Source organism: Amphiura filiformis, chromosome 10, assembly GCF_039555335.1.
Source record: "Amphiura filiformis chromosome 10, Afil_fr2py, whole genome shotgun sequence".
Lineage (NCBI taxonomy): Eukaryota > Metazoa > Echinodermata > Ophiuroidea > Amphilepidida > Amphiuridae > Amphiura > Amphiura filiformis.
The window spans coordinates 13297186-13308065 of NC_092637.1; the positions used below are offsets into that span (position 1 = coordinate 13297186).

The 10880-nt window shown below is 36.6% G+C and overlaps 1 protein-coding gene across 1 annotated transcript in view; it reads right to left on the reverse strand.

Annotated features, from left to right (window-relative positions):
- LOC140162520 (uncharacterized) overlaps positions 1-10510 on the reverse strand; it is a 34799-nt gene extending 24289 nt beyond the window's left edge. The window contains exon 1 of the mRNA XM_072185767.1: positions 10322-10510. Within this exon, the coding sequence (XP_072041868.1) occupies positions 10322-10329 (8 nt within the window). The 5' untranslated portion in view covers positions 10330-10510. The remainder of the gene's footprint in view (positions 1-10321) is intronic.
- Between the last annotated feature and the right edge of the window lie 370 nt (positions 10511-10880).

Here is a 10880-nt window from a genome sequence, read left to right on the forward strand (position 1 = left end):
TTAGTTTTCCCTGATGTATGCATGGTATTTTTATTTTGGGGGTCAAAGGTCATTAAGGGGTCACTTCCTGTTTTTAGCTGAATAACTTCAAGAATTTTTATCTCAAGAACTGAACATGTTAGAATTTTTTAATTAAAATTGAAACAATGCATTTTGTCGGTGTACATAAGGTTTTTTTACATTGAGGTCAAAGGTCATTAAAGGGGTCAAAAGGTCAATCAAAAATTTTCAAAAATCAAAATCCATGTATAAGTTCCGATTAAGCTGAAATTCACCAGGAATATTTCTTATGACATCCTAAGCACAGTGCAAGAGCAGTTGACCCCATCCGTAACCCAGGGGTCGAGTTATAGGGGTCAAATTGCGGCTTGTATTCAGCGTCTGTTGACTCTAGTTACATTGGTATAGTTTCTCTTTCGTATGAATCAATATTTACATTGATATGATTTTTCTTTGGTGTGAGTCCTTTCATGTCTAGTCTTGTTAGCTGCATTTAAGAAAGTCATTTGACAATATTTACATTGGTACGGTTTCTCTTTGGTGTGAATCCTTTCATGTCCATTCTTGTTACTTGCATTTGAGAAACTCTTTTCACAATATTTACATTGGTATGATTTCTCTTTGGTGTGAATCCTTTCATGTTTAGTCTTCACTCCTTTTTGTGAGAAACTCTTTTTACAATATTTACATTGGTAAGGTTTCTCTTTGGTGTGAATCCTTTCATGTACAGTCTTGTCTCCTTTCTGTGAGAAAGTCTTTTTACAATATTTACATTGATAAGGTTTCTCTTTGGTGTGAATCCTTTCATGTATAGTCTTGCTACCTGCCTGTGAGAATGTTTTTTCACAATATTTACATTGGAATGGTTTCTGTTTGGTGTGAATCCTTTCATGTTTAGTCTTGACTCCTTTTTGTGAGAAACTCTTTTTACAATATTTACATTGGTAAGGTTTTTCTTTGGTGTGAGTTCTTTCGTGTCTAGTCTTGTTATATGTATTTGAGAAAGTCATTTGACAATATTTACATTGGGAAGGTTTCTCTTTGGTGTGAATCCTTTCATGTATAGTCTTGTTACCTGCCTGTGAGAATGTCTTTTCACAATATTTACATTGGAATGGTTTCTGTTTGGTGTGAATCCTTTCATGTTTAGTCTTGACTCCTTTTTGTGAGAAACTCTTTTTACAATATTTACATTGGTAAGGTTTCTCTTTGGTGTGAATCCTTTCATGTACAGTCTTGTCTCCTTTCTGTGAGAAAGTCTTTTTACAATATTTACATTGATAAGGTTTCTCTTTGGTGTGAATCCTTTCATGTATAGTCTTGCTACCTGCCTGTGAGAATGTCTTTTCACAATATTTACATTGGAATGGTTTCTGTTTGGTGTGAATCCTTTCATGTTTAGTCTTGTCTCCTTTCTGTGAGAAAGTCTTTTCACAATATTTACATTGGTAAGGTTTCTCTTTGGTGTGAATCCGTTCATGTTTAGTCTTGTCTCCTTTTTGTGAGAAACTCTTTTTACAATATTTACATTGGTAAGGTTTCTCTTTGGTGTGAATCCTTTCATGTACAGTCTTGTGAACTTCATGTACAGTCTTGTGAACTGCCTGTGAGAATGTCTTTTTACAATATTTACATTGGAATGCTTTCTCTTTGGTGTGAAGAAACCTTTCATGTTTAGTCTTGTTACTTGAAGTTGAGAAACTTTTTTCACAATATTTACATTGGTATGGTTTCTCTTTGGTGTGAATCCGTTCATGTACAGTCTTGTCTCCGGCTTGAGAGAAAGTCTTTTCACAATATTTACATTGATATGGTTTCTCTTTGGTGTGAGTCCTTTCATGTCTAGTCTTGTTAGCTGTATTTGAGAAAGTCATTCGACAATATTTACATTGGTATGGTTTCTCTTTCGTGTGAATCCTTTCATGTCTAATCTTGTAACCGGCTAGAGAGAACATCTTTTCACAATATTTACATTGGTATAGTTTCTCTTTGCTGTGATTCCTTTCATGTCTAGTCTTGTCTCTTACTTGTGAGAAACTCTTAATACAATATTTAAGTTTCTCTTTGGTGTGAATCCTTTCATGCGTATTCTGTGCACTTGGACAAGCAAACCTATTTTCACAATATTTACATGTGTACGGTTTCACTTTGGCATGAACCCTTTCAGGTACAGTCTGTTTACAGCTACACCAGTACCTGTGCAATTTCACTCTATGTCTTGCCACATGTTTCACATAATATGTGAAATCACTGTAAAATCGTCTGCAGTAGATACACCTATATGGTTGAAAATTGTTTCCATAATTGGACTTCAGTTGTACTTGAGATGCCCTGCCCTGTATATGCTGCAATTGGTGTCTAGTCTTTATGGCTCTGAAATGATGGTAAAAACAATTTCCTTTCAACTAGATGATATATTATAAGAGTACAGAAACAATACATTTTGGGAAATACACAGGTCCCTGTATGATACTACCGATGAACTGTACCCAAAAATGGTAAATTTAGGGTGGGAAGATTATTTGGCAGGTTGAAAGGGAGAGAAAACGATTTATGGCATATATAAAGTGAGCTCAAAAAGAAACTTATAATTTTTTACAACTTGTGCATCACAAGGTCATATCCACCAAAATGAAACAAAATTACACACAGGATTACAGCAAAATGCACTGGTTCGGAACAGCTTCCTGGCCAAATATTTGGTACCCAGTACAAAAAAAAAAGAATGCATACAAGATCCTTGCACTGTAACGGTGCTACTAACTGCTTTTCACAAACTTTCTTCAAGACAAATGTCTTGTTCCACATTATTCCACTTACTCTTTGAGAATTGTGTTCTGTGCAAGGATCTTGTACTCATTCTCACAGATTTCTTGTGCTGGGTGCCAATTATTGGGCTGCGAATGTGGTCCAGGAAGCTGTTCCATGTCAGTGCATTTTGCTGTTGTGTCAATTGGATAACTAGTTGGTTACTACACCACATTTCGCCAAAATTCATTCTAGAAACGCTTGCTGTTAGAATAAGAAAAATTTTAATGCTAAATTATTGCACATTCTAGGGAAGCGTGGTTACTGTTTTGAAATAACCGAGTGAGAGGGTTTTCAAGAAAATATTTTTCCTGTCAAAACTGAAGCATCCTCTGTATAAAAGAAAATATGAATATTAACTGCACATCATATATAACTATTCGTGATACCCAATTGTGGCATATTTGAGGTCGTTTATGAGGCAGAGAATTTTATTTCAATTTTATATACGCCAAAATATTTTTTAATTGAGCAAGAATAAGGATAGAAAAAACGTTAAAATCCTATGTATAAATAACATTAGACCCGGCAAAAGATTACTGTTTCGTTTTTATGGTATTCTAATCTTTTATTTCCCGAAGAAACATTTGGGGTCTAAAATGGATTTTTTTTGTAATTTTTAAAAACATCGAACGTGTATACAAGAAAAATGGTAGGTTCCTCTATAGTATTTAACTGACCATGCTAATGTACTGACACCGTGCGAGCACATGTCAAAATCGATATAATGTATTGTCCATATAGACGCCAAGCGCATTTATCATTTATTATTGTCGGATTAACAACAATTGAGCGCTATTAATACACATTAATGTTTTTAGGCAAATAAAATTCCAAAATATGGTACGTTTTCTGCTTTTGCTTGTCACGTGGTAGGCCTATATTGAAGTTGTGATTATATCTTCAAGTTTCAAATGGATTCCATCAAGACAAGTGGCCGACTGGTCTAAGGCGCTAGGCTCATAGAGCATATCCAAAGCGGCGTGGTCCGCCGTGAGTTCGAACCCCGCCTCTGCCAAACTTGAATAGAAGTAATATTAAAATTTAACTTTTTTTAAATTTCATATTGGGGAAATGTGACTGGGAGAATTTATGTATGGCGTGGAGTGGTGTGGTTGGTTACTGTGTGTTTAGAGTTTATTGTTTAGAGTATTGAATTAAACCTGTGTGTAATTTTGGTCCATTTTGATGGAAAGGATTTTAAGATATGACCTTCTGAAAAATTATATTAAAAGTTTCTTTTTTGAGCTCAGTTTATTTGGGCCCCAACCATTTTAATAATACCGCTAAAAACATTAACATAATAATGGACAATTTTTGGGAAATCGACTGGGGAGCAAAGATTTTTGTGTTAGTTCCTGAGAACTGACACCTTCTAATACAGGTTTGACGATCGCGTGACAATTCAAATCATATCAAATGATCACATGATCTGTAAAAATATCAATATCGATATCAATGTTATTTGCAGCAACGAAGCGGACCACAGCTGATGTACTAGACTGTCTATTTGAATACTAGTATCGGGAGCATATAGCCGTGAGCGAGCGCATTTATAATCTACAATCCCGGAAAAATGTGTTCGAACACCCTGCGTAAATCCCATGTTCTTTTTAGTATTGCGCGCACGCTATGTAGGTCACTGGAAACCAAGAATTATAATAGTGTTGTCTCAATGTTCATATTACTCATACCCCTCCCCTTTCCCCACCAAACAATGTTGGAAGAAGATATGGTGAAGATAAGCATATTGGGCATGCCAACATTGTACGGGGGTAGAAGGGGGACCATTTGCAATAAGGCCTTTAAAGTGTTCGAACAATAATTTCTAATATTGTAGTCTCAATTCTATTGTAAATTGGGTCACAAACCAATTCGGGCAAGTATCGTTCAGTCCTAAATCAATTCGCCCACATGCCAATTCGAACCCTGTATGTACAAAAAAGGTTGGCCAAATTTAACTTTTTCATGACTTTTTCGCCTAACTTAAAGAAGATCCTGTAAGAAAAAAGACACAGCTGTAGTCAACAGCTGTGTAATTAAAAGCAATTTTAATAAATAAAATAATTTAATATAGGGTGGTGCGTTTAAACATGGCCTGGCTGAGGCTGGCTCCCATCATGTTTAGTATATACTCTAGCATTTTACGTGAAGGCAGCAGACTAGGGGCAATTACTTTGTGCATAGACAGGATGGTAGCCTCCACAGTGCAAGTTGAATCATGAAAATTGGTTTTTCAAATTTTACGGCGATTTTAGTGAATTGTGATACCGGAAGTAACTACTGCATATGTTTGAGGGATTTAAAGTGATAGGATATTATGTAAACAATGGCCTGCAAAAAAAGGTAAACAATCGTCTGAAACTGAGCAAAATTGGGTAATTGTGTTACGTATGAAAGGCTACAGTATTACTGAAGTGGCCAAAAGCTAGAAATCGTTCAACATTGTGGGTAAAGAACATTTGGGCGAAGCGACACTGGAAAACTTTGAAGAATAAAAACGCTAGAAAAAAAAATCAAGATTTTTAACATGGCAGCCTCCACAGTGCAAGTTGAATCGTGAAAATTGGTCAAGTTTTTCAGATTTTACAGCAATTTTAGTGAATTGTGATAAGTTTATAACAGGGGCGTTTATTCTTCCATTAATCGCCCCCAAAGGGGAGGGAATAATTTGACCCCCTTGGGGAAGAATTTTGCATTTTGAAAAAGAAAAAAAAATAGAGGGGAAAACAGAAGAAAGTCAACAGGATTCAAGGAAAGTTAAATTAAAATTACCTAATTTGGGGGAAAATGTGTAACTGGAACATGTATTATGGCTATTTTAGGAATGAAATAGATGGTCACTGGCCGGTTGGCATTGACTGCTCTACAGGGTAGGTGAATTCATCAAGTGTCATTTAGGGAAGAATTATAATGGGTACATTAACATAGCATTAGCATGCATGTAGTGGTCCCTTGGCTTTACCCATTTCCATCCCAAAAATAATTATTTGAGGGAAACCATTGACTTCAGCATAAAACAGGGAAAAGTTGGGTCAGTAATTCTTCCCTGCCTGCGCAATAGTGACTAGTGGTTATACTATAGTTAATAATGCACACAAAGATTAAGGGAACTCTTCTTTGCATATTTCATACAAAATCCATTTTCTTTTTAGTTTGGACATCTGCCTAGATCTACATGTAGGGAAGCATTTGGGATTCTAAGGGAAGACAGAACCATCAATTAGTTAACAGCTAAACCTCATCTTCAGATCCAAATCCTTGATTATCCTTCCCTAGGCCTACATGTAGATGGAATAGTTCAGTTTCAATCTTCGAACTCTGTTACAGAAGAATTTTAATTCTAAGGCTTTATAAATCAGGGGCATGTAATAAATATATATAAATGAGCTGAAAACGCTGCAAACAGTTAGCAAAAAGCTAAAAACTCCTAGCAAAAAGCAGCAATTTAGAAAGACCCTATACTGTTGTACAGAGCAAGTGCACTGGTACAAAAAAAGCTGAAAATCAAAACAAAAAAGCTGAACTCTCACACCCCTTTAAATAATAAATCACAGCTAGCTTTGAAAATAATAAAGAGCCTAGAGGTGTTTGCCTTTGAACCATTAGTCTTTAGATGCAATGGTTCAGTGTCCAGACTGTACCATCTAGGAAAGAATTTGATGTTTTTAGGGAAGATGGAATAGAACAACTCACAACTTAGCCTAAAGGTTTATATATAAAGAAGTTTCTGGGTCTGACAACACACCTATATTCAGGCAGGGAAGGGAGGGAACAAGAAAATAAGGAAAATTACATGTAGATAGCAACCAGCCTAAAATTGTACCTTTTGGGTCCATTTTTTTGGATCTCTTAGTTGGGGAAGAATCTGAGGACGGATGTGACACAGCGCGGTAGGGTGAGGGAATAATTTCAATTTTCTGGAAGAATAGACACCCCTGGTTTATAAGGAGGTAAATACAATCTAAATGAAATCATTGTGTTTTGATGGTTATTATTGTTTATTATTGTTTACAATTTATGTGACCATCCACCACAACTGAGCCCGGATGTAGCCAGTGCCACTATTGAGATATGCTCCATTGAACTTAACAATAAACAATAGGAAACAAAGGATTTATTGACTGTTTTATTGATTTTTTAAATGTCAAGTACTATAGACATGATATACATCATTTTAAAGCTAATTTCAAGCAGAATATTTTGGTTGAATATCTCAAAAATGATGATTGGCGACTTCAGGGCTCAGTTGTGCTGGATGGTCACATATGACAGGCCATGTTTCAACGCACCACCCTATACTTTGCAATTTTGATTGTGAAGAGCCTTACAGACATGAGACTGCACTTTCCTAAAAAAAACTGAAAATCTGAAAATGCACGTGAAATTGGGCAAAAAGTACCAAAAACAGGCTGAAATTAAATAAAGTTGCGGAAATTTTGACTACAAAAAAACTGAATTCAGGTTAAATACTGAAAATTCTTATGCCTGTGGTTAATGTCTGTTACCTAGATAGTTTTTGACCTATGGCCCTTTCAAATTCACATATGGACTAAAATAGTCGTGATTTTGTTCAATATTTCTAATATTATGCCAAAAAATGGTTCTTGGCCATTTTAACCAACTTGTTAATTTTTGGAAAGTGGGAACTTCATAAAATATTATGGACGTGTAATTGCATTTTAAATGTTAAGTTATTTCAAGATCCACTAGTATTTTTTTTTTAGTTGTGCTTTGACATTTTTATTCGCATTGTTGGAAATCAAGGTGACATGTAACATCTACAATAGAAGTGAAATTTCTACTCAATTTATTTTTAAAGTTTCAGCTATTTTAATATTTGACAGTTTGGGGCAAAATTGAACAAAATCACAAAAAAACTCATTTTTAACCCAAAATAACTCCTAAATGTGCAAAGTAAAACGTGAGAACTGATTATTGATTTATTTGATTTGATTTGTTATGTTTTCATGTTCTACCCAATAGGGGAAGTCCTACAAAAGTGAACGATAAATGCCCCTGTCCCATGGTCTATTTACAATAAAGCAATAATGCGTGATTTGCATTAAAAAAATAAATTCCTATAATATAGGAATCTATTTTTTAATGCAAATCACACATTATTGCTTAAATAAGTGTTAGTTTTCACTGATAGCTACTGATCGCATCATTGTCACCTTTTAATTTCGAGCCAAACAAATGAGGTAAAATGAAGAAAATTGGTATTTCATTCCAGTGCCTACAATGCGTGTATTTAGCTCGCCGATTATTATTATCATGATTATTGGGAGCTTCACGCAGCTGATGGGATTCAAACAAAACGTATAAGATGAATAGCGATATACACACAGTTTATGCGTCAAGTCGACATACAGCACCTAGGCCTACTAGTCTTGCCAGCAAGACTTCAGTCTTTATCATAAACATAATGACATCTACGGACCTGAAGTCTTGCAGCGGTACATAGGGATGCACTGTACGTTTAAGAAATCCAAACTTCAAGCATCAAGAAAAATACCTTGCATTTGTCAGTTTTACCTCAGAGATGTTGTAGAACCTCTCTGCACAGTGCAGAAACATCACAGAAACATCACAAGGAGATTGCAAGTTTTGCCAACTCAGGGTATGTTGAACCCACCCAAAAGATGAGATCAATGTAGATCAATTATCTCAACTTTGGTATGTTAGTATAGTACAATGGGATTAAAATCATCCATGTACGCCCAAACTCTGGTACAATGGGATTAAAATCATCCATGCAGGCCAAAACTGTCCTTGAGAGAGTTCCTCGGCTACATCCTTGGAGCCCAAAATGAGCCCACATATTGTGATGTTTCTTATTTGTGGAATAGATATTAATAAAGTGCATGGAAGTCTGGAACCATAGAGTCTATGGTTACAGTTACTGGAACTACTAGGCCTACAACACATATAATCTCACCAATCATATTATTTATGATTATTGGCGGAGCTACACGCAGCTGATGGGATGGCTATTACAATGGCGTGCAAAAAGAAGAAATGCAAAAAAATGAGGGCATTGCTGCGCAGTGTCGACACCCTGTATTATAAATATAAACTTAATACTCCGTTGGTGAGCGACGGGCGATTGGTATTTCGAAGGGCGAACCAATCGACGGGAGATTGGTATTTAACCGAAAGCAAGTAAAGGAGTCCTATCTGATTGGATATGGATAACATGCAGTTAAATATATCCACAGCAAACAGCAATCCCCACTAATTGTATTGCATAACAACACCTGGGTTTTACCTTGACAACAAATTGAATTTTCTTGTATTAAATGGCAATATCATATGGGGTACTGATCATAGCCCCACACCGCCATTCAGGCCATGTGGAATCAGCTCCAGGTGGTACCTGCTCACAGGGTTGCAGTCCCATAGCTGGTGAATTGGATTTGGGAGATCTCTCTTTCCACAGGGTAAGTCTTTCCGCTTCCTTGGAGACTGTCCCAAGAGGATGAACTTTGCTTAGGAAGCTTCCTCTGGATCTATGGGTACAGCAGTCAGCACTAGAGTACCATAAGGTAGGTATGCTAGGGGAATTCAAATTTGCCATCAAACTGCATCATTTTATATATCAAATTAAAGCCCGTGAGTAAACAAAGCCAAAACTGAAAACCCATTTTTCATAGCACTTTCCGTAGCAAAGTTACATCTTGTCAAAGATTGACTTTCATCAAACAATGTCAAAAGATTCAGCTAGCAAAATTCCCCAAAACGGCATTTCGGGGTGTTTCTAGATCTTTTGTCTCATTATGATAGCAGGTTTTTTAATGGAACTGCTATCAAAATCCTCTAAAATTCCATGAGCGAGTGTCTTATCACCATAAAAAATCATATATTTGGGTCAAGTGAAGTATAGAAAACATATTCATGTAGGTTTACTTCTTCGGCCAGTTGTTTTAAATTTCTATGTAAAAATGCATTGACATTTTCGGCGAATTTGGCTGACTAGCAAATGTGTTTGCCTGGCATACCTACATAAGGCCAAGGCTGTTGATCTGAGAGTGTCCGGTCGGGCCCCCATCTGGATCCAGTGATCTCATATCGTGTTTGGTATGCTTAGCCTGAGTCGCTCGGCCTATCTCGAACAAAATCGCCATGCGTCGCTGTTGAAAAACGAGAGGATTCGCCGTACTATCACGGCAATTAGTGACACAAAGATATGTCATCAGATGACGCTGTGTGCTGTGGAGCAAATCACTCCTCGCCACAACTGAGCCCGGATGTCGCCAGTGCCACTATTGAGATATGCTCCATCGAACTTAACAATAAACAATAGGAAGGATTTATTGACTGTTTTATTGATTTTTCACTACTTAAATGTCAAGTACTATTATATAATAGACATGATATACATCATTTTAAAGCTAATTTCAAGCAGAATATTTTGGTTGAATATCTCAAAAATGATGATTGGCGACATCCGGGCTCAGTTGTGGCGAGGAGTCACATATATTACCGGAATACCGTATGGCTTTAAGCTTACCTGATCATGTTGATGTTTGTTTGGCATTCAATCTTGAATTGGATACGGCTATGCACTCACACAAGTACAATTAGAAAATGCGCTGTAACTGATGGTGAACCATAAAACTTTGATATAATTTACTAAAAAGATATCACAAGTCTTTCGAGAACACACCGCACAAAACTTCAACCTGCTGACAGCACAAACCATTTTTACTTGGGTTACAGCATCATCCTTGGTTACAGCCTACAGGCTGTCTGTCAGGCTGAAATTATGGGCGCACGCCACCAAATTAGTACGAGTGAATACGCGTGATGTATTCCTGAAAGGTTTGGCCTGGTCAACTTAGCTCTTGGTCAGAGCCCTCGGTGTACCCTTTAAGAAGATCCAGTGATCCACGAGTAAAATAAGCAAGTGACTAGTAAAGAAAATGTATAGTAAACCAAAATGAATAAAAATAATATCACTCCGAGTCACTGATAGGCCTACTGGATCTGTGCTCTAGAGTACAGAGCTTGCCGAAGGCAAGCTATGATATCACTACCAGTACTAAGCATAAAGGCAGTGGCGGATTTAA